General features: G+C 53.6%; 7 protein-coding genes and 1 non-coding gene across 8 annotated transcripts; 3 read left to right on the top strand and 5 right to left on the bottom strand.

Moving 5' to 3' along the window:
- On the bottom strand, positions 1–750 carry N0V96_000510 (uncharacterized protein; the record flags this gene model as incomplete). Its single annotated transcript, XM_053193396.1, has 1 exon — positions 1–750. One exon carries the CDS (start codon positions 748–750, stop codon positions 1–3), a length of 750 nt encoding a protein of 249 aa, XP_053049113.1.
- Positions 751–3610: 2860 nt separating this feature from the next.
- Positions 3611–6263, bottom strand: SSB1 (Heat shock protein ssb1; the record flags this gene model as incomplete). Its single annotated transcript, XM_053193397.2, has 6 exons — positions 3611–3879; positions 3934–4219; positions 4458–5360; positions 5451–5616; positions 5788–5965; positions 6221–6263. The coding sequence occupies 6 exons, from the start codon at positions 6261–6263 to the stop codon at positions 3611–3613; spliced, it is 1845 nt and encodes a 614-aa protein (XP_053049114.1).
- A 1597-nt stretch (positions 6264–7860) lies between these two features.
- On the top strand, positions 7861–7941 carry N0V96_000508. Its single transcript has one exon. It is a non-coding gene; the product is annotated as a tRNA-Gly (tRNA).
- Positions 7942–8308: 367 nt separating this feature from the next.
- N0V96_000507 (uncharacterized protein) lies at positions 8309–9049 on the bottom strand (the record flags this gene model as incomplete). The annotated part of the gene is made up of 1 exon (XM_053193398.1): positions 8309–9049. The coding sequence occupies one exon, from the start codon at positions 9047–9049 to the stop codon at positions 8309–8311; it is 741 nt and encodes a 246-aa protein (XP_053049115.1).
- A 3164-nt stretch (positions 9050–12213) lies between these two features.
- TIF45 (eukaryotic translation initiation factor 4E) lies at positions 12214–13096 on the top strand (the record flags this gene model as incomplete). The annotated part of the gene is made up of 3 exons (XM_053193399.1): positions 12214–12426; positions 12480–12551; positions 12608–13096. 3 exons carry the CDS (start codon positions 12214–12216, stop codon positions 13094–13096), a joined length of 774 nt encoding a protein of 257 aa, XP_053049116.1.
- A 681-nt stretch (positions 13097–13777) lies between these two features.
- N0V96_000505 (uncharacterized protein) lies at positions 13778–15722 on the bottom strand (the record flags this gene model as incomplete). The annotated part of the gene is made up of 3 exons (XM_053193400.1): positions 13778–15031; positions 15097–15392; positions 15491–15722. 3 exons carry the CDS (start codon positions 15720–15722, stop codon positions 13778–13780), a joined length of 1782 nt encoding a protein of 593 aa, XP_053049117.1.
- Positions 15723–18703: 2981 nt separating this feature from the next.
- uvi31 (BolA domain UV induced protein Uvi31) lies at positions 18704–19236 on the top strand (the record flags this gene model as incomplete). The annotated part of the gene is made up of 3 exons (XM_053193401.2): positions 18704–18799; positions 18865–18971; positions 19038–19236. The coding sequence occupies 3 exons, from the start codon at positions 18704–18706 to the stop codon at positions 19234–19236; spliced, it is 402 nt and encodes a 133-aa protein (XP_053049118.2).
- An 814-nt stretch (positions 19237–20050) lies between these two features.
- Positions 20051–22279, bottom strand: N0V96_000503 (uncharacterized protein; the record flags this gene model as incomplete). Its single annotated transcript, XM_065755958.1, has 3 exons — positions 20051–21379; positions 21533–21925; positions 21980–22279. The coding sequence occupies 3 exons, from the start codon at positions 22277–22279 to the stop codon at positions 20051–20053; spliced, it is 2022 nt and encodes a 673-aa protein (XP_065615198.1).
- Positions 22280–23225: the final 946 nt, after the last annotated feature.

Raw genomic sequence — 23225 nt, 5'->3', positions numbered from 1 at the left:
TCAGACCACCACCCGAACGATGCTGAGCTCGTGATCCTGGCCGTAGCTAGCGGCAAGCCTCCTCCAGTCAATCGGGATGAGTTGCCACGGCCCTTTCCGCTGTCCCTTACAGCATGCCAAGCCCTCATGGAACTCACACCAGAAGTCACGGTGGATGGGATCCACGTAGAGATCAGCCGTCTCCAAGTCCGGATCAGCCAGCAGCCGCAGCAGAGCCTGAAACGGCCTGGAGTGAGCAAAGGCGTCGTCACGACGCGTGATGGCGGCCCTCCGCGACTGTGCGTCGGCGGCGCTCTGGTGAAAGACAATCTTGTCGGCGCTCGTCGGATACAGCACGAGCCTGAGATGCCGCAGGGCGCCGTTCAAAATCATGTCGGCCACGGCCGGGGAGACGTGGGTCTGGAAGACGTTGCCCAGGCGGCCCGGCGAGAGCTCGAGGTGCTTCACGCGGCGGCGGGCCCGGTCGTTGCCGAGGAGCCAGGAGCTGCCGCCGTCGCAGATGGCGCGCTCGACGGCGGCGCGGGGCCCCGTTTGGAGGTTGAGGATGAAGCGGTTCTGTTCGTAGAAGAGGGCGGAGCCGGCGGCGTAGAGGAGCGGGTGCGAGAGGAGCAGGTCGTGCGGGAAAGGGATCTCGGAGAATTCCGTGGGACCTATCTGGATTGGATTTGGGAGTACGCAGAGGTAGGAGATGATTTGATCCCGGATCTCGACAGGAAGGTCAAAGAACTGGTCGAAGGTGCAGGAGGCCATCTTGGCGAGATCCCGACATGGTCAGTGACAAGTAAAGATCAGCAGGGGGTGTCCTGTAGTCCCATGAAAGACTTCTGGAAGAAAAGCGTCCTATCAGATTAGATCTGCAGGGAACTAGATATTGAGATGCCGTGGTAGTATGGATGAGGAATGAGAGTAGTAGTGACACTGGGACTGGCAGAAGGTGGGGTTGTTGATTACGTGATTGGCTGCGAGGTCATCCGGCCCCACTGTGGCGATCCAACTCCATGCCATCGTGCTTCTGCCCCGGTCAGTTCTATTTCGACTTCACACCATCTTCTTTCATATGCCATTGATGCAGCTAAGATAGGCAGGGAGTTCATTAGGATGAAATCTAAACAGGTATTATGTGTTTACTTACTGGCTTCTTGAGGTGAGAGAGAGCGCCATACTTCGGGTAGGAGTGGGAGATTTGCGGAATTCGACATGGTATAAGACGGCGTCGGTGTAACGAATTTTCGGGATGAGGTGTAAGAAGAATTTATTTCGGAACATACCACCTTCTGTTGGCAACTGGTCCAGAAAGATATCGTATTGCCGGCTCTATGCTACCCACTTATGCCATTGTATGGTGTAAATATACCAAGGCCCTGTCTACACCTTCCCGTTGTAAGAGAAAATAAGAAGAACCACGAAAAAAATGGTTGACCACATGATGAATCGAAACACCGCCGCCTGAAAGCCTCGGGAGCATCACCGGGGCAGTCACCCGATCAAGCATCTCGACTCGTGGTCGGTGACAGAGGAAGCATTTCTGGTCCCTATGATCCTTCCTGTGCCGCCTGAGGCACGGAGTGGCCTGACGGGAATTTTATAGGTAGCATCAGCCATTTTCTCCCTGATCTAGGTGGGCTAATAGTGATCTATAGGGGAAATTAAAATATTCCTTTGAGATTCAGGGGAAAGCACCCCTGGGTTGGAATGGCTCAGCCATTTTCTGCGTCCGCCTTCATTCCTCGTGCATCACCCCTTAAGTTCACGTGAATAGTCTCGTTAGATATAGTATGTGGGAATTCCCGAATGAGATGAATTACAACAAGTTCACTAGTGTCGTAGAGGGCATGAACGAAGGTTCTACATCCGCCGGAATTGACAGGTCTTGCCGCACTGGCTAGAAAAGCCCCGTACACTTCGTGTGTAGACCTCGTTACATTGAATCAGTGACCCTAAGCGTCCGCGTTGCCGTCAGAATACTCTAGGCCTGCACCGTGAAGCTTCTCGTTAAGTGAACGAGCGATCTTTCGCCCTCTTCGAATACTTTTCTACACACCCTTTCCCTATATCAGTCTTTACCGATCATCACATGCAGCCAGGTCCTGCATCCGCTCCAAATGCCCAAATGCCAATTTTGATCCGCCAGACTTAGGCATCTTTGAATCTTATCTGCGCATATGTTGATGGACTTGCGCGATGCTTTAAAATCGGCGTATCTAGCCCAAAGCCATAGGAGATGTGATGATGAAGAGTATCCGTGTAGGTGCATGATATGATACGTAGCGGAGGTTCAGCGGGTTTATTGACTTGAATATGGTTCTGGGGACACGTGGCTTGATGGAAGGGCCGACGGAAAGTCATTGGGGCTGCTCTACCCGGATCTTGCATCACTTCTTGCCGCGAACTCTCACTGAGAACAGACGCACTCACAGCGCATTTCATCTGAGGGAAACGTAGTCCAGGCGAACCCAACACCTACAAGCGGGAGATGATATCAAGACGAACAGGTCGAATAGCATGATTTACCTAACCGATCCGATGCACCAGGCAGTCGTCTTCGATCAAAGGACATAGTTTACATACATCCAACCTCAATATCGGATTCCCGAGCCAATTGCTACTACCAGCTCGTCCGTCACAAAGCCCAATCGCCAGAGCGCCTTTCACAACAACTCAGTATAGGGAATCGACCCGCGTTAGACGAGACCATACTGAAGCCTACGACGCCCACAAAGAGGCTTCCCATGAGTGGCACAATGGACTACACTGGCCGCTGATTTGCGTGACATATTCCTATCAACATGCTTCGGTCCAACCAATAGCTGCTGATATAAAAGAGTGGCCGTACAAGAATCACCAATGAAAAAAGGACAAGAAAGTACAGTTGCTCATCAGCAGTAGGTGTCCGTTCCTGTACGTGGATCATCGCGTGCTGTTTGTTATTACCTTGATATTACTCCATCGTTAACTAGTCGAGGGACATTCCTTAACAATACCTTACCTTAGGAGTCAGCTCCGATGACTGTCCTCATCTCGCAAGATATTCACTAATGATTACACCACCGGCGAGCGGTTAGTAATAACGCCAATGAGGACACCAATTAGGACACTAATAAAAATTTGAATAATCAAGGGGATGGTGATGGCAAAGTCTTGCCTGGTAGACCGTAAACGCAAACTTGTTAGCAGCATTCACATCATGTCGACATCGCATTGCATCACATTGCATCATTCACCACATCGAACCAAATTGAAGTAAGACGTAATTTCATTTCATGTCGCCCTGATCCTTTCTACAGTTCTATGAAAGCCGTAGAAGACGGCACCTGGTAGGCATTCATACTCGCCTGAGAGTCATGCCAGTGTCGTGTCGTGTGTGTGTGTGTGTGAAGGGGTTGTGGAGGTATATGGGAGGAAGGCGGCGGGAAGAAAGGAGGAACTTTTAAGTGCCTTTTGATATCACCTGACCCAAATTATTCGCATCCTGCCTGGCCGTAATCTGCTCGGCCACCCAAACGCAAGAAAGTTGAACCAGATACACCGCATTGAAGCGGCCTCATCAAAGCCGTAAATAGCCTCCGCGCGAACAAAACACTAGAGATTTTTCTCACATGTTTTGAAGCATTTATCGGGAGGACATAGCCTTGGTCACGAGACGCTTGAGAGCGAGCTCCTGCTTCTTCAGCTCGTCGGCACCGCTGTCGGTGATCTCGAGGGCAGCCATGGCCTCGGAGACCTGCTGCTCGATCTTGTCCTTCTGGCCACGCTTGAGCTTGAGGGACAGCGTGGGGTCGGAGATGATCTCCTCAACACGGCCAATGTAGGACTCGAGCTGCTGCTTAGCCTCGAAGCGCTTGCTGAAAGCCTCATCGTTGGTCTTGAACTTCTCGGCGTCTAGAAGAGGATTAGTATTGATGTGTCATTGAATGGATTGCGAGATGGACTAACCGTTGATCATGTTCTCAATCTCGGAGGAAGAGAGCTTGCCAACAGAGTTGGAGATGGTGATGTTGGCGCTGCGGCCGGAGGTCTTCTCGGTGGCGGTGACCTTGAGGATACCGTTGACATCGACCTCGAAGACGACCTCAAGGACGGCCTCACCGGCTCTCATGGGAGGAATGGGAGCAAGAGTGAATTCACCCAGGGAGGTGTTGTCCTCGCAGTTGACACGCTCACCCTGGTAGACGGGGAACTGAACGGTCTGCTGGTTGTCGGCAACAGTGGTGAAGGTTCTCTGCGTGGGATGTTAGTGATTGGTCTTTGCAGCGGGTCAATAGAAAACGGAAGGAAGGGGTGTTCTCCTCCTGCATGCGCAAAGCGCACGAAAGGAAGGCACTGCCACGGATGAGGAAAGTGTCATCGCCAGCAGAGCGCCCATCACCACGAGAGTCGCGGACAGGGGAAAACACCAAGAAAAAATCGAGAAAAATCAATAAATCAAAAAACGGGATAGAAAAACGAGGGGTCCAGACCTTCTTTATAGTCGGAACATTTTGCCCGCGAGTGACGACGGGAGCGAAGATGTTGCCCTCCATGGCGACACCAAGGGACAGGGGGCAGACGTCGAGCAGGAGAAGGTCGGCGGTCTCGGCGGAGGTGGCCTTTCCGGAGAGGATACCGGCCTGGACGGCGGCACCGTAGGCGACAGCCTCATCGGGGTTGATGCTCTTCTCGAGCTTCTTGCCGTCGAAGAACTCGGACAGAAGCTTCTGAATGCGGGGAATACGGGTGGAGCCACCAACGAGGACGATCTCGTCAACGCCGGACTTCTCCATGGAGGCATCCTTGAGAACCTGGGCAACGGGCTCGAGGGTACCGTTGAAAGCCTTGGCGTTCAGGTCCTCGAAACGAGCACGGGTGATCTGGGTGGTGTAGTCCTCGCCATCGAAGAGAGAGTCGATCTCAATGGTGGTCTGGGCACCGCTGGAAAGGGTACGCTTGGCACGCTCGCAAGCAGTGCGGAGACGACGGAGGGCACGGGGGTCGCTAGAGAGGTCCTTCTTGGTCTTGCGCTGGAAGTCCTTCTTGCAGTGGTCAAGAAGGTTGGTGTCGAAGTCCTGACCACCCAAGTGGGTGTCACCAGCGGTGGCCTTGACGGTGAAGACACCGCCCTGGATGTTAAGGAGGGAGACATCGAAAGTACCACCACCCAAGTCGTAGATGAGGACGTTGCGCTCCTTGCCAGACTTGCCGGCACCAAGACCGTAGGCAATGGCGGCAGCGGTGGGCTCGTTGATGATACGGAGGACGTTAAGACCGGCGATGGCACCGGCGTCCTTGGTGGCCTGACGCTGGTTGTCGTTGAAGTAGGCAGGAACGGTGATGACGGCCTTATCGACCTTCTTGCCAAGCTTGACCTCGGCAATCTCCTTCATCTGTTGAGGGGGTCAGCATGCTGCGCGTTATAAGAGATGTGTGATGGCCGGCTTTTATTTCCGGTCTCATCTCCATAGAGTAGAACGCACCTTGAGGAGGACCATGGAGGAAACCTCCTGGGGGGAAAAGGTCTTAGTCTCGTTGAGGTACTCGACCTGGACCTTGGGGTTGCCACCCTCGTCGACGACCTTGAAGGGCCAGGACTCGATGTCCTTCTTGACGGTGGGGTCATCGAAGCGGCGACCGATGAGACGCCTGTGAAAGAATGCGTGGTCAGCGATCTGTGTTGTGGGATTTTTTTTTTTCACTTTCTACTATTGCTCCGGATTACCCCTCCTCCTCGGGCGGGGAAAATTCTCACCCACCCCGGCCAAAGCAGGAGTCACGGAGCAACAGCAGACGGAGAAAAACGGTGAGGCTACTCACTTGACATCGAAGACGGTGTTGATGGGGTTCATGGCAGCCTGGTTCTTGGCGGCCTCACCGATCAGACGCTCCTTGTCGGTGAAGGAAACGAAAGAGGGCGTAGTGAACGAACCCTGCTCGTTGGCAATGATTTCGACATTGGTACCCTCGTACGTGGCAACGCAAGAGTAGGTAGTTCCTGTGATGAGAATACTCGGTCAGCCTAACATGTTTTTTTTCTCGATAATGGAAAAAAATCCTCCCCGAGTCTCTCCTTCCGTGATAGTTGATTGATGTTTGGCGATAATTTGCTAGGCTGGCGGAAGCGACGTTGTTCGTGATGCTTGAAGTGACCGAACCCCTCAAAGTTGAGCGGCGACCGGTATCGCCACAAAATAATACACCCCCTCAAAAACCATCATCCATCAGTAGTAACAGGAAAATAAAAACTCACCCAAGTCAATGCCAATGGCACCATCGTAGACCTCGTCCGCCATTTTGAGAGATTTGATATGCACAAAGACAAAAAAACGGCCTGTGTGAATGGGGGAGGGGGAGGAATGAAGTTGGGAGGTTTGCGCGGAGGAGAAAGATATGTGAAGGAGGGCGGGCGGGCGACGTGGGGTCCTTTCAAGAAGAATTTCTTTCGCTCCAGTTGCTCAACACAGGATTTTTGTGAAGGCCGAAAAAAAATCAATTTCGACTTTTTTTTTCTGGGTCCCCTAGCCCCACCAACCACCCACGACCACCCTCGACCACCCCCTCCAGCGCTGAGACCGTGCTACTAGCGCGCGGGCCATGCCACAAAAATTCGAGAGATTCGAGGGCGGCGAAGCAATTTTTTTGCCATTTCATCCCGCTGTGGCCCTTGCTGGTGGGCTGTTTCTTATCTTATCGCACCCCGGTCCGCCATTTTCTCGCTTACTGCCACCCGACTCTGTTCTTCTGAGGTTCCTTACTACAGGCGGGGGGAGTTGACTTCCATGAGTTGAGTTCCATTCACTGCAGGTTGCAACCACCTGCTCTGCACCCGACTCGGCGACTCGGGAGACTGTTTGAGAGCCTCTTGATGGTGCCTGGCTGTATTTCGGTACTTTACAAAAGTAACAAAAGTTGACATTGTCTTCTTTGGCTTCAAGTACATAATAGTTTGCTAACCCGGACAAAGAAGGCCGTGATTGATACTAAAATACCCATCCTGAATTTCAACAACCTGCAACACCTTCCCCCCTCGCTCCTCTTGTCCACATGCCTTGTTGGGCTTACCTCTTCTCCTCGTCCTCCCTCGTGCAGGTACCGGCGCTTAGCACCATTTCAAAGTACTTGGTCCATCATCCATGATATTGCTTTTCTCACCGCCTGACTCGACTTGGACAAGCAACCCAGATGCCTACCAGTGGACTCCCGGCTTTCTGTGGCAATCCCACGGGAGACCCCTTCCTTCCAGCGGAAATCAGTCTCAAGTTGCCGTGGTTATGGTTACCTACTCAACTGTTTTCTGTCTCCGCGACTGCTCGGCCAAAGATGGACCTTCATGCAGATATGTCGGGCTCCCCGAAATCGGTTGGTTGCCCAGCCAGAATATCCAGAGAGTCCCTTTTTTTTTGCCATGACACCGTCCCCAACTCTCCATGCACGTGTATTCGTACCTGGCTGTAGCCCCTCACAGAGTTCCTGGAGGGGTCCTTCCCAACTTGCCAATGCCTGCCAAACGATTGGCTCTCGCTTGCCCATTCAGACGAACGGCCGACCTCTTTCTCGCAGACAAACAACCCGACAATATTCCGAAAATGTCGGCCAAGATTTGAATCTAAGCATCCCTCTTGCGCAGGATATTCTGACCGCGGCAATTTGCTCTTGTCGGGCATTGTTTTTACAACGCGTTCCAAGTTGCAGAGCCGGGTGGAGCTGCCGCCGCTTGCAACTGTTAATCGCCCCGGGAACAGCAATTCGCGAGCCCACCGAAACCCTCATGCACGAACCCTCGCTCCCCACACACAACCGTCATCTGCCTTCCTCGGAATATAATCACCTTCTCGTCGTCCAGTCCCCAACCACCTCGTCCGGCTTCAATTTCCGGACTTCTGATCATCTGCGTCGATGGTTTAGTGGTAAAATTCTCCGTTGCCATCAAGCAGCGTCGGGGAGCCGGGGGTTCGATTCCCCCTCGACGCAATTCTTTTGTTGGTTCTGCCTTAGCATTAGCTAGGACGTCCATTTTTGGTTTATGGGATGACGTGCTGGATGAGTGAGGTGACTAGAGTGCGCCTGAGACCATTTTCAGTCCTCCTTGCTCATGGGTTGTAAGAGAATGTGCCATCGTAGGCTGGCAGTGATCCTCTTCATCAAACCTCCTCAACGTTGCCCTAAATCAACTACAACAGCTCACATGTCTGTTAATTCCCCTGAGTGACATTTGGTAAGGAATCTTAAATTCTATTGCCCGCTCAGTTGTCGTCGACTCAAGCAAATGTCCACCTGATTCTCACGTATATGCCGCGCCATCAACGCCGAAAATTCACCACTCCAGGCCCAGTCAAAGCTACCGGGTAAAGCCAAACTCCTGAACACCCTGATCGGTCCCAGCACGACCGGACGACGGATCGTACGCAGAGACCGTCCCACCCTCATTGCTCCGCTTGATGTACTCGTCCCGCAGTTGGTAGATGTATCTCAAGAGTTGAATAATCAAAGTGTACACCAAAAGCTGCCAGAATAATGGACGGACGATCGCAGAGAAGTATGTCGGTTTGGGTCGCCTCATCTCACATGCGTGGTCGACAAGCGAGCCCGGCGATGGATTGACCTCATCCGTGTGGCGCCAGAGGGTATAGTAGGCCGTCCGAGACTCCAACAACCTTTTCCTCTGGCTACCAATGGGCTCTTCTCCATTGGCACCCTCGACGAGCGAGATTCTCTGAACGACGGGGACAAAGGAAATTAGCACTCTCGACAACGGTGGCTCTATCGGCGGTTCTCTGAATCGACTCGTCGAAGCGACAAACCCATGAGACGTCGGGCTCAGTAAGGCGTTGGATGGTATTGGCAGTACTCCTGGATCGGGGATCTCAAAGTCGCCCGGCACATAGAGTTCGTCGGGCTCGCGCCATTCAAAGTGAAGAACCTCGGGTGATAGCCGAATGTTGACGGAAAGCCAAGCCGCGTAGGCCACGTCGTGGTGAATCATCTGGAAGATTGACCGGATGGACGGGTTTGGGCCATTCTCGGGCCAGGTCATCCTCACCCAGGTCAGGATTGGCCTTATGAGCAAGAAGGTCTTCATGGTATAATGGTCCACCTGCTTCCAAAACAGAGGTGGCAGGCCATGATTCTCTTCCAATAGCATTTCCACCGTTTTCGCTCTCAATTGCGATCGCCTGAAACCTAGTAGGCAATCAATTGCTGTGTCTTGTTTGTGGTTCCTTGGGTACAAGGGGGAAAACCAACCTTCGGTCTTGATAAACTGCTTGTCTTGATGGAGTAGTGAAAGTCGCTGTTGGTTGTCTGCGCCAAACAGCTGAAGTGAGAATATTTGTTCCTCGAAAAGTTTCAAGAAAAAGGCCCTCATGACGAGTATCCGTTTGTAGTTGCAGGCAATCAGATCATCCCAAGGGCCCTTGTCACGGGGATCTGGCCGGGCAACCTTCTCAATAGTACGTTCCAATTCCGAACTCTGGTCGCCAGTAACTACGGACCATACGGGCCCTGGAGGCGGAACATCGCCAACTTCGAAGATCTGCTTTGCGTGGAGATTGATGTTTGATATGATGGCGGCATAGTGATGTGTAAAGAAGTCGTCTGTAAGTGAAGAACGTGGAAGGCCCCATTCCAGAACGAGTCGTTCGGGGCAAAATCCTTCCAATTCTTTGAGGTCTTTGGAGGCAAATGTTCTAGTTGCTGATGAATTTGCTTTCGTGTTCTTTCTGTTCTGTTGCGCCGTCGAACTGCAAGCCTCGCTACAATTCGGGCCATGTGAACTCGGGTACCTTTGCGCCATTTCTAGGGCTTCGAAGATCGATTCAAACGTTCTATGTTGCTCCAGAGTTTCGATGAGTGGATATGGATTGGTCGACGAAACTCTAGATGGTCGAAAGCTGCCAAATGCGTATGAATTGCTCAGGAAATGTTATTGCTATTGATAATAATTGAAGCTGTTTGTACATCGCGGCTGCGTCTTTTACAGCGCTGGCTCGGTTTTATGAGTATCACCCTACTTTCTCAACAGTCTTGTCATACGAGCATGCTCTGCAACCTAAACAGGCCGCTGTGTTCCATAGCTTCAGTTGCCGTCCTTGTGAGGATTCAAGGGAAGGTGCTCGACAAAGAACACTCGGTCATGATCATCGATGCCATTGTTGTTTGTCTCCAACATGTTGGCATCTGATGCTGTGGACCTAATATAAAATTTCCCACGAGGTACAGGGGATGTATATGGCCGCCTGGCAGCTACGCAGCGGAACAAAGGCAGCTCATCCTTCATTCACCCTGCATTCCCATCCTAGCTCTTTGACTGACGATGTAATAGAGGAGCATGAGAGTAAGCAGAGCAAGTATCCTGTGTCTTCCACTCAATACCGATGAGCACAATGCAGCTCTTCCATAATGAAAGTACCCTCTATTCATTGAGAGACGACGTCAATAGAGCCTCGATGCAAGTGGGGCGGAGTGTGCAATGACTGAAACAAGCAGAGCGGCCTGGCCGAAACGAACCCCAGAGCCATCACCGCTTCAAGCCGAGGTCGACTCGCTTGAGTTTTCGAGTGCAGAAGAGGGTGGTAGAGGGTGACGGGAAAGATGCCTAGTTCGCGTGTCGTTTGACTCATGATGAAGGAATTTTGCTCAGGCCACCTAATTCGCAGGTCACATAATTCGAGAGGGGTGGGAGCCTCATAAGAAACAATAGCATTTCAAGTCATTGGCTGTGATTGGCAACGGAAGAGACCCGGGAGAGCTTCTGGAAAGTTCACCCGCAGGTTAAAGCCAAAAATATGAAGGCAGTGCCTCGAGGCCAGAAAAAGGCGTGATGTCGAAACAAGGATGTGTCTTTTGGCGTAGGAAGGGGCAAGGAGAAGGGGTCAGGAGGCGGCGCTCGGTTCTGGCCGAGTACGGAGACAACCGTCACAACTGCAAAAGGCTGCAAACAGCTGGTCGAAGGGCGAGAGTTAGAAACAGGAAATAGGAGGAACAATCCGGATGACAGGAGCAGAAAAGTAGCAAGCACAACCCTAGGAGTCGGAAGCTTCGTCTGAGCTGTTGGACGTGGCTGAGTTTGAAGGCAGTAAAGGAAAGTAATCTGACTTATCAGCCTTGAGCAACGACAGGCAACGTAAGCCAAAAGTCAACATGAACAGTTCAATACTGCTATTAGACCGCTAGTTTTGAGAAGACAGAAAGGGGGAAAAGCAACTCAATATTGGCGAAACGGATTGCATGGCGTTGAAGACAGACATTCAACGAGCCTCACAAAACGACACGGAGTTACAAGGTTTGTAGCCTGACAAGTGCTACTATTGGAGCAAATGACATCCACTGGGCTGTTTAAACTTCCGCAAACCTGGTCTTGAATGGGACCAGACTGACCTTGCCCTGGACTTTTCGTCTCCTTCACTTCTTGAGAAACCTGAGGTAAGGGGACGGTATCCATCAGGCTAGGTCACCTCGCCTCCGCTCTCACCTGGAATCCTACTGATGCCGGGGGTTTTTCCCTCCGCCCTAACTAGCACCCCGGGACCGCACCTCACTGAGTGGGTGGGCATCTGCCTTACGTGCTTGGTGTGGCAGTTGTGCTAGGTCGTAATTGTGAGGTGCCCTGCGCAAAAAATAAAAAAAACCTAGGCCTCGCCCACCAAGAAGGTACTGAGGTACACCTTGCTATACCCCACTTTTTCGACGCCTTGCTCCCCTCCCGTTGGCCAAGCCCGCTTGGGCATTTTTTTGCGACTGGAAAGGCTCTCGCTCGCAGACTCAGACTTCTGTTTGCTGAGCGCAATCCCTCGCAAAGTGCAAAACCCATCGCAACTTCCCAATTCTCGACTTCGTCGTCTCCCCACGAAAAAAATAATAGAACGTCACCGCCCGTTCTAAATCTTTCCTCTAATCCGCCCTTTCCGATCCTTGCTGACTTGCCTGGCGCAACGTCGGAATCTCCCCCACATCCGAATACCTGGAAGGAAGCAATCGCCCTCCAGTACTTTCCCAACAGTGAAGCGAGCAACCGTCGTCACCACCACCTTCAGCCACTCTCGTGCGGAACCCTCCCACTTTCCAACTCTTCCACCTTACAACCGCGAACAGCGACCTCTTTTCCCTTTGGCTTCTTCAATCTTGAGATAGCCTAACTCGTATTTTCCTCCAGAGATTGCTTCCCAGCGCCTCTGACGACCTATCCTACCCCTCATCGGTCCGATCCGTAATCAGCCCGAAAACATCACAACAAATCCATTCACGATGGCGACTTCTGTGCAAACACCCACGAACCCCGACCAGCAGGTCGACCTCTCCACCATTCCCATCTCCCCCGAGGGTGGTGAGAAGAGCGAGACCAAGGAGAATGACTCGGAGAAGCCCGTTACCGTTTTCCACGACAAGGAGAACTTCAACGTCAAGCACCCTCTGCAAAACAAGTGGACTCTCTGGTTCACCAAGCCCCCCAGTGGAAAGGTCCGTCTATCCAGGTTGAAAATGGCAAGCGGCCAAATATTAACATGGATCAGGGCGACAACTGGAATGATCTTCTGAAGGAGGTCATCACCTTCAACTCAGTCGAGGAGTTTTGGGGTGTCTATGTACGTGCACATTCCTTCCTCGCGGCCCCTCTTATCGCTCGCTAACCATTGACCAGAACAATATCGCCCCTGTCTCCGAGCTTGCCCTCAAGTCCGACTACCATCTCTTCAAGGCCGGCGTCCGCCCCGAGTGGGAGGATGCCCAGAACAAGCATGGCGGCAAGTGGTCCTACCAGTTCAAGGAGAAGCGCAGCATCCCCATCGACGATCTCTGGCTTCACGTCATGTTGGCCGCTATTGGCGAGACCCTCGAGGCTGAGGACGACGGAGAGGTCATGGGTGTTGTCGTCAACGTCCGCAAGGCTTTCTTCCGTATCGGTGTCTGGACCCGTACCATTGGCAAGAGCATTCCTGGACGTGGTGACGGAGATGTGGCTGGTGGCAAGGGACGTTCGCAGGATAAGGGCCGTGACATCCTGCTGAACATCGGCAAGCGCTTCAAGGACATTCTGAACCTCCCCGCCAACGAGGTTGTCGAGTTCTCCGGCCACACGGACAGCGCACACAGCGGAAGCAGCCGTGCAAAGGCCAAACACACTGTCTAAAGCGATGGACATAGCCTCTGAAAAAACCACAGAAACGAATTACACAAGCTTGCACCACATGCTCACCAACGCATTTTATTGGAACCGATGGGCTCCACTACCTATCGAGAAGGCCGACTTCCGTCTGCACGATATCACTTCTCGTTGCACTTTCTCAGCCGACTTCATTTTTTTTATTTTTTTGCCTGATGCCAGTGGGGGGAATACGGGGGCAATGCTACGCTATGCATCGATGATAACGCATCTCTGGGGCGGAAAAAGTTCTCTCTTATGACAGTCCTTGGAGCTCGACGAAGGCGTTTGCTGAGAACGAAAAAAGAGATCAATGGGTTTTATGGAACTTCTAGACGGCCATGATCGATAGTACATAGGCGGATGCGAAATATCCGGAATAGATACCTAGGTTTAGGCCAGAATGCCCTGGTGCGCGCACCCTTTATGAAGTGAAAGGGGTTAATTATGCTTTCCCTTCGCAAAAAGATATCATCTTGGGAGGTCTATCTCATCCCTACAATCTCACTTCGAAAAGGGTGCGCAGTAAATGGGGGCAATGCTCAATAAGGTATATATTTTATCTAAATTCTATGCAACATTCCGCCGTGTCCTAGTTAAACAGGTATATGTGAATCTCACATTATGAGGTGAGTAGAGCAGTATCCATGCACCAGTAGCCACTTATTCTTACAATTCATCACCGCTAAACTGGTCCTCAAAGACGGCCTGGACCAGTTGCTTCTTGTTGATCTTGCCCATGGCGTTGCGCGGGATGTGGTCGACGACCTTGAGCACCTGGGGAATCTTGTAGTTGACGAGCCGATCCCGGAGGGCCCTCCGCATGGCCATCGGGGACCAGTGTGGGACGACGTCCGTGTTGAGGATGACGACGGCGCCGACCTTGGAGCCCCACTTGCCCGAGGGGACAGAGACGACGGCGGCCTCGGCCACCTCGGGGAGGGAGAGCAGCTCGCGCTCGACCTCGAGGGCGCTGACCTTCTCGCCGCCCGTCTTGATGATGTCGGCGCTCTTGCGGCCCTGGATAAAGTACATGTCGCCCTTGGCCCAGGACACCTGCGCGGCGTTGAGCCCCGCGTTCGGGACCGGTCTCCGGACGGCGACGTCGCCCGTCTTGAACCACTTCCCTCTGCCGTCCTCGCCTTCGACGAACTCCTTGGCTGTCGCCTCGGGGTTGCGCCAGTACTCTTTAAAGATTGTAGGACCTCGGAGCTGGATTTCGCCGGAGCGCTCACGGCCTGTTTTGGGGTCGACGTCTTCGCCGGGAGGGATGACCAGGCCGGTGTCCATATCGACGAGGCGGGCTTCGACGCCGGGCAAGGGCCAGCCGACGCTGCCGTCGACGCGGTCGGCGAAATCAAGACCGCAGGAGAGGGCCATGCCGACCTCCGTCATGCCGTACCGTTCGAGGAGGACGTTGCCCTTGGACAAGGTCTTCCAGGCCTCCTTGATAGGCGTCGGGAGAGCGGCTGAGCCGGAGATGGCGAGGCGCATGTTGCGCGGGGAGACGGCTTCTCGTGTGGGCTCGGCGGGGTCAAGGGCGAGGAGTTTGTGGGTTGCGAGGAGGCGGGAGTAGACCGTTGGCACAACGGTGAAGAAGGTGATCTTCTCCTTTGCGATGTTCTTGTGTGTCCCGTTTGTGCCATTGGTTCCATTGACCCCGTTGGTACCGTTTACACCGTTTGTGCCGTTGGAAGTGATGTAGGGCGCGGCGAGGCGCTTCCAGACCGCGTCGGCGTTGAAGGGGAACATGAACTCGATAGTGGAGCCTGACAGGAGCGGCGTGAGGACAGCATTGACCGTGCCGTGGATGTGATGAAGGGGGAGGACGTGGAGGAGGTGATCCGCCGGGGTATAGTTCCATGCTTCGATTAGGGATTTGGATTGCGCCGTCAGGACGGACTGGGGAAGGAGAACGCCTTTCTAGGGTAGAGAGTTAGTGATTCTGCTCGAAGGTGCCACATGAGTTCGGAAAGAGGGCGACGAACCGGTCGGTTGGTGGTGCCGGAAGTGTACAGCATCATGCCTGCACCGTCGGCATCGGAATTGTCAAGTTCAACTTGCTCATGCGCGCTGCCACCGAGGTGCTTCTGGAGCTCGACTTGCGTAGGGTTCGAGACGAGCTCTGTGGCGAGGACCTCCTTTGCTTTGGCTGCGAACTTGGCCGAAGACACGAGCAATGACGCTTCGCTCTGGTTCAGGATGTATTGAAGCTCGGCAGCGGGGAAGGCCGGGGAAAGAGGTACGGCGATAGATCGCGCGGCGAAGGCGGCGAGGAGGGTCACTAGGAATCAAGCAAGTGTTAGAACCGAGGCGCATTGCTTGGGATGCAGCCAAAGAAATCTAAGAGCTGTAATGTAAGGGGTATGCGACTTGGCTTACCTACATAGTCGTAACTGTTCTCTACCAAGAATGCAATGCGCTCGCCATTGAGATCCGACTTGCCCGCTGAATCCAAGAGCTTTTCCCGCGCGCGGCGCACGTCGCCAAGGAGCTCTCCGTATTTGAAGCGGCGGCCGGACAAGGAGTGTATTACAGCCGTGGACTCGGGGTCATGCCTGGAAATGGCCTCGAAGAGAGGGATCCTTGGGAGGGATGTCGTTGTTGAAGCCATTCTTGCGGTTTGCGATGCGCGGGCGGCAGCAAAGGATCGGGACACGGGACGGGAGAGGTTGAAGCTTGCGGAAGCTGTAGTACCGGCGACGGCGGCGGCGGCAAAGGCTGAGAAGGGGGATATTCGGCAGCAGCAGCAGCAGCCGGGCCGTCGAGCTACATTCCGTAAACCGGAGGCCAACATGGGGGTGGGGGGAGGAGGAGGGGAAATAGATATGCGTCGTTATCAATTGCGTTATGATTAAAGGAGGATCGGGAACACGGCGCTGTGACGGGGTGGATATTGGGGGGAGGGGGGAACGGACCCCGGGAGTTGCGAATGGTTGCCCTCGGATCTGGTCGCGGCAGCTGTTGGCGTGGGATTGCAGTTTGGGTGCGTGAGTGTGTGTGTGTGTGTGTGTGTGTGGTGGTATAGACTGGTAATATTTTTTGGCTTCTGTCAGGTCCCGGATCGGACTTCTCCCTGCAGGACCGCCGGCAGGATCTGCCGAAGACCGGACGGAAAACTTGGGTGGTTGAGTGTGGCTTACCCGGACATCCTAGCAGCTCCCTTCCCTCTAGTTGAGGCTTGACTCTTTTATGGAGCTCCGGAGTTGAAGGTGTGAAAACCAGAGACACGGAAAGGAAACCCGTCAGATGGTGTGTGCGCCTGCGTGGATATTGGACTGTGGCACCGTGGGTTGTTGGTGCGCTTTCACGGCCCAGCGCCTGGGGATCAGGTATTGGTATTTACTGCGTAGATGCCGTGATGCATCCATCGGTCCACGTCCAATGTATCCGTTCCTGGCCCTAGGATGTCTAGCGGTGGGGGAACCGTTCGAAGCGGCCGACGTTTCCCAAGCGGCACCAACCTCTGCCTACCTATCCGTCCCTCCATTGTATAGCGTGTGGGTAAACCTCCGAGGTTGACAGGTATTCAAGTGTGCCAAGGTAAAGTTACCTGCGGTCCTCTCGACGGTTCTGCTCTCTCTCTCTCTCTCGCTTGGCTGTTGTGGTCGTGGTCACTGGTGGTGGTTGTAGTGGTGGTAAGTCTGCTGCATCTCTGCCCGCTGCCGACCGACAATGTTACCGTACCACACGTCACTACATTCGATATCCATGCAAGGTGCCTGGAAGCTCTCCCCAAAGAGTGCTCTTGGTTTCCCCGCCCGCATGCATTGGCGACATTGTGAGCGAACAGCTGGTATTCTGGAACCGAGAGATCTAGATGATCAGGTGCCCAATGATGAATGGGTGCCCTGCCACTTGCTGCGTGGCTCAAGGCTCCATCACTCCAAGTCTATCCGTACTTTTTCGAGTAAGAAGAGGGACCGACTCTGGCCTTTTTGATGCGTGGTGACGAGGGTTGGGGGTTGGAATTTTGGGGCTCGGGTACGGATACGGATGGCAAGCCGCAAAAGGCGTCTGTGGCATCGTTCAGGAAACACGCGGTGAGCAGAATGGAGCCAACAGGCAGGGCACGAGGGCTGAGGAGTCATCCAAGGCCCTGGAGGTGTGTCGGGTGCCCATGTGCTGTTGTTGCTTGCTCTGTGTTCCGTCGTTCCCCAGTTGTTCTAGGTGTTCTTGTTGGTCCACCTAATCTCAACGCGCGTTAGCGTCTTCGGACCACTCAGAAACATGGGACGGTAAGGCCTCCCGGGGTCTGGTAAGCTAGGTGCGTGGAGGGTTCCAAGAAGCAAAAACAAAAAAGGGCGGTGGGCATAACAGAGAGAGAGAGAGAGAGAGAGAGAGAGAGAGAGAGAGAGAGAGAGAGTCACTGACACGCACTTACTGCAAAAGCAAAGCTAACTCGGTCGACCACCTCATACACTGACACGAGGTCGGCGGGGAAATCTGGGAGGAAGTTGCAAGTCAGTCATGTCTCCAAGACATGAGAGGCCAAAAATACAACCCAACCAGGAAATGAGTGGCAATGGCTGACTCTTTTTTCCCCCCTCCATCTTACTTGCTTGTAGCATTGTGCGCGTGTCCGTGGAGGAAAGTGCTGAAAATACGAGAAAGAAGGCGTCCGTCAGGTAAGCAAGGTTTGCCTGCCTTTACCCATAGGTAGACTACCGCAGACCACCAAAAAAGCCAACAACAAAAAAGAATGTACTGCACGTTGAGGTACCTTAGGATGAGAAGGAACTTGGGACATGCTGGCCGTCTCGTCTCATCGCACCGCTGTCTGGTGCAGTGGTGCAGTGGTGCAGTGGTGCTGGAAGGAAGTTTGGAAGTGCCTCCCCGGTGCGGGTCCTCCGGTTACCAACCGGAAGGACAGAGGCAAGGCCCCCGGTCTGCTGATTGGCCGGGACGCATGTGCCATGTTGCCTGCCAAGCCCATCCCGCATGTCCGCTCTTTTCTCACCGATACACCGAATCTCCTCTACCTTCTTTTTTTTTTCCCACGACGTACCTTACCTGGCCGGGGTCTGCCTCCATTGTCGCTTTGGGCTATTCTCCATCATCCACTCATCCTCCTCCTCCTCGTTCCTCTCTCTCGGTCTCTCCTCTCTGTCAAGCGTCAACCCACCAGCGCCACCCCCATCTCCCATCATCCATGCTTCGGCTCCCAGTCCCAAGTTCCAGGGTCACACTTTTTGCACACCGTACCTTTTGCACACGCAGCAGCGCAGCGGCTCCATTCCTCTGCTTCCCGCTCTCGTCGCTCTCTACCTAAACCGAAAAAAAGCTGTTGGGCTAGCAAATCACAGCAAACCACAACCCACACCGCACACCGGTATCCGTACACTACACACCAGCGCAAGGGCAGCTTTCTTATTCTCCCCTGTCCAGTTTCTACACCTCCTTACCGCTTCTCGGTCGACGCACGCTGCCGCACGCCGCACGCCGTCGCATCCTACTTTTTTTTTCTACTTGAAAACCTCCTTCCCTCTTCTCTTCTTTCCTCCTCCCCTTCTACTCCCCATGAACACATTCCGCCCCTTTGTCGGCAGGATTGGGAGTAGCTTGACCGGAGGAACTACACACCTACACACACCAATGTTGCGAAGATACGCCCTCGGCTTCTCGGGCGCTGCCAGACCCCACGGAACTATGGCTTCCACCAACCCCGTTGAGGACGCTATTCGGTCCAAGGTAAGATATCCTGCCCTTGAGACAGTCTTCTTGTCCATGAGCCAACGTTGCTGACCGAACCACAGGTGACCGCTGCCTTCTCCCCCACCACCCTCGAAATCTACAACGACTCCCACCTCCATAGCCACCACAAGGCCATGGCTGGTAGCACCTCCAAGGAAACACACTTCAGGTACGACAAATCAGACCTTGCCATTTCTCGGTCCGAGATCTCTTTTGACTAACAGCCGTCACGCAGACTTGTCATTACCTCCGAGTCTTTCAGGTCCAAGATGCAGTCCGCCCGCCACCGTATGGTCTACGCCCTCTTGCGCGAGGAGATGGCCCGCGAGGGTGGGATCCACGCCCTTCAGCTCAAGACCCTCACTCCCGAAGAGGAAGAGAGACAAAAGGCCAAGAAGGCCGCCGAGGCCCAAGCTTCCGAGGACTCGACCTGAGCAAATTACAGATACCATAAAAACCATATACCCACAACACAACATCACCTTGGGGGCGACCTCGGGGGGTGTAATGACACGAGAGATACGACCTTTGAGACATGACGGAATATTGGGAAAACACAGGGCAACAACTATTGAGGAACACTGGAGAGAGAAAGGGTGTTTTTTTTCTTGTGAACACTACCTATACGGAGTCGGCTCATGGATTTTTGCGGCGACACGGAAACCCAAATCACACACCCCCACCTTCAAGCTACCCACCACCCTCAACTCATTTGCGACTAGGATACGACGGGAAGCATCTTGGGGTTTGGCGAAATGTTTTTTTCTAAAGGGGACATAGAACACCTTCAAGACTCTCCAGAGAGCCGGGCACGAAAAAGCACAACTAGATCCAGTCTAGACAGATCAGATTGATTGCCAGAGCAATTTAGAACCTTGGCCTTGTTATTTTGGAGAGAAGCATCAGTTTTGCCACTTGTGGCCTCATCGCACCTGCTGTGTAACACAATTGATACTTTTTACCATTTCGCTACAAAAGGGGTATTGTACTCAAATCAAAAGTCTTGCCTTTTCCGCCCAGTCTGTGTCGTTATGCTTCATCTCCATTTCCATTTTGCAGATCAAGAAAGAGTGCTGATCGATACGGAATGAACCTCGGAACGACAGCTACTACAGAATCGCATCGGCCAACCCCTTTTACTCAATACAAAAATCAACTTGTGATGCCCACATTCTCGCCCATTCTCGCCCACTCTCAAACAATGGCTCAAGACTGTAGATAAAGGATACCGGCCTCTGGCTCAACATCTCAAGACGTGGGAGGCATCGTGCTAGACGGTGGCTTATACCGTCCTTCCTTCGACATCCTCTCCATCTTGGCCAAAGCCGCTTGTCTTCTCTCCTTCTCCGTCATGGCCGCCTTCTGCTTGGGTTTCTTCACGCGGCTCTCCTGGAAAAAGGAACCCAACACGGTTTTTGGCGTGCCGCTTGGCACGGGGCTCGCCGCCGGGCTCGTCGTCACTGGTACTGGAGCCTTGATCGGCATTGAAGCGGGAGGCGGCCGGCCGTCGGAGAACGAGGCCGGCAGGCTACGACGTGCTGCTGGGTGCTGGGTAGTCCGCTTGGGCGGGCTGGCTGTCTTTCGCGGCGGGGTCTCTGCGATGATGGTGGCCTTGGTGGGCTTCGAGAATAAAGGTACCCTCTGCTCAGATAGGAGTGGGTTGAGAACTGCCTTCTGCGGTAATGGCGTGGTGGTGGCGGCGGCGGTTATGCCGTTGTTGTTGCTTTCCGTCTTGATGGCTTCCTTCAAAGGATTTGCGGTACGAGGCCGCGGGGTACTGGATATGAATGTGACGTCTTCGTCGTCCTGCAGAGCGTTTGTGTGTCGTCGAATGGCCGGGACAGACACCGGAGGGTTCCGAGGGCTTGATGCCGCGTTGTTTGTCACTTGTTGTTTGGCCTTATCCCCATTGGTAGGGGGGATGTCCGGTGCAGGAGGTAAGGCATTGTGAGTATGAGGTTCATTAGCAGACTGCTCGCCAACATGGTCAATGCTGTTTGTCTTTGAAGCAATCGGCTGTTCCGCAATTGAAGCATGCACCGAAGAGGAGGCAAGCTTGCTAGGCGTGTCGTCCGATGGGCGTGTCTCGATATGAGGCTTTGGGGTGGGGTTGCTATTCTGCGCAACTGGCGTCTTAGGACCCACGCTCAGGTTCAACGCCGCTGATTGCTCAGAGAGACGCCTCTGTGCAACCTCTGGAAACGGAGTTCCGCTCTCCAACACAGACTCTCTTGCCGATTTGAATTCGCTGTGGTAGATCTTGAAAACTAGATACAGATTCTCGCGTGTCACGACACCGCCCTGATATGCTGGCCGGTCCACGTACTCGACGTACCACTGATATGCCGAGAGCGGCTCCTCGTCATCGTCCAGGGTTTGGATGTAAGGGACGAATCCGTCCACGAAAGCGCGGATGAAGTCGTCGTAGAGCCACTTGGGAAGCAGTCGTTTCCGACGCAGGTCTTTGATCGTGAAACAAGCCTTCACAAAGTCACCTACGCTGCCCGAAAAGGAGGGATATGCGTGGCGGAAAGCTTCCAGCGGATCCTGCGCAAAAGGAGGCCTCGCGACCGAGCCCTGCGGTGGACGATGGACATTGATGGTTTGATGTCGACTTTCTTGAAGCACTTGCGGAATAGCAGTCAGCTGCACACCTTGCATTGCGCTGGGCGATGGTGGAGGCGAAGGATTGATAGGTGCCACTTGCGACACTGTCCCGTGACGGCTTACGGGCCTCGAAGAGCTTTCGGCCGGTGTTACTCTTGCTTCACGCGAAGCTGTGCCTCGAGTCTTTGCCGCTTCCGACTTCTCTGCCTCGAAGAAAGAGAGTGATGCCTCGGCGACGTCTTCGGAGAAGATCAGTCTGTCGCCTGCAATGTTCGAAGTCGCTTTATAAAGCGGACCATCAGGCTTCGACCACAGCCTTGCAAGTCGTATACCGTTCTTTGATGCCTGATGGGTGATGTCAACCAGGACCCCAAGACTCTGAGTCGTCAGAGTTGGCTGGAGGTGCTGGAAAGCGGCCGGAATCCAATCAAGACCATTCCGCTTCCATGCTTCGTTGAGATACGATATTGCCTTCTGCCGCTGAACCTCTTCCTTCGAGGATTCCAGGCTATCGCCCTCGGACAATACTCCACGTGTGGCCAGTGGAATATTGTTTTTCACCTTGCTTACACTCTCGAGGGTTGGTTGGACGTGTGCTCTCGAGGGCGTAACATCTGGACGAGATGTTTTGCCTGCCTTGTGACCAAGACCGGCACTTCTAGAGAGACTCGGGGCATCTTTGACGACCTTGGGTGTTCCCAGTTTCGGTTGCTCGTCGGTGATAAGAGACGCTGACGCAAGTGCAGAGCCTGAGGCTGTCTGTAGGGCTCTTTGATGAGTTTGAGGAAGTGGTGCTACAGATTGTGGGTCAACATCTGCCGAAGGGCGCTCCTCTTCAACTTCTTGGGAGCTCAGTTCGACTGCCTTCATTCGTCTTTTCTTGCAAACTGGTTCTTCCACCTTGTCAGAGCTCTTAATGTCTTTGTAAGTGGACGGAACTATGCTTCCTTGACCGCAGGGAGGACTGGTGACGGCCTGGGATGCAGTAGTCAAACGCGCAGCTCTTCTGTTGATAGGGGGTGTCGCTTCGCAGAGAGCCCCTGGGATGGCGGTTTCCAACTCGTCTTCAACACCGGCGCTGCTGGAAGGAAACACGTCAACCTGGAAGCGACGTTTGGCGCCTATAAGAGGTGATATCTGTTGCTTGGTGGCTGGGACGATCGGTGGCGAAGACCGAATCTGAGGACTGCTTCTTGTCCGCGGTGGTGGGGACTGGGAGATAATTCGTTCTACACCAGACTGGCCTTGGGTCAAGATGACTTGTGACCTAATGGAAGGTGCTGGAGAAGGAGTTCCTTGCGGCACCCTTCCACGGGGCAGTCGTGGGGGAGATTCCGGCCAGGAGCTGACGGGCACCTCTGGCTCAGAGTCTAATTCATCATCTTGCTGATCGTTGGGTATATTCTCGGAGACTGAGACTGATGCAGTTGGCCCACTGGAAAGAGGCGCATTTGGCTTCTGAGCAGGTGGCGGCAGGGTTCGAGAGGTATGAAAATACTTAATTTGTTCAAGGACCTTTGGCGGGACTCTGGCGGTATTCTGCTGTTGGTTGTTTCTGAGATTTGATATCCACGGTTGTCTTCCGCTGTCTGAAAAGATTGCTTGTTGATCCTTGGGAATCTTCACAAGTTTCCGCGGAATCTGAGCTCCATTGCGAAGACCAAAGGGAGTAGACGTTACGGATTGTTCCGAGCTACTCGATGGACTAGTCATGGTGGTGGTGAGGATCGCAGCCTTGAGCTGTGTTCGTGAAGTTCCGCATCCGCGATTGGGTTGCTAGCTGGTGTAACAAGCAGTATTTGGTATAAAGGCGAGG

The sequence above is a fragment of the Colletotrichum fioriniae genome (genome assembly GCF_027942845.1).
Source record: "Colletotrichum fioriniae strain IMI 355084 chromosome Unknown scaffold_1, whole genome shotgun sequence".
In the NCBI taxonomy this organism is placed as follows: domain Eukaryota; kingdom Fungi; phylum Ascomycota; class Sordariomycetes; order Glomerellales; family Glomerellaceae; genus Colletotrichum; species Colletotrichum fioriniae.
This window is presented reverse-complemented; position numbering and strand designations above follow the sequence as displayed.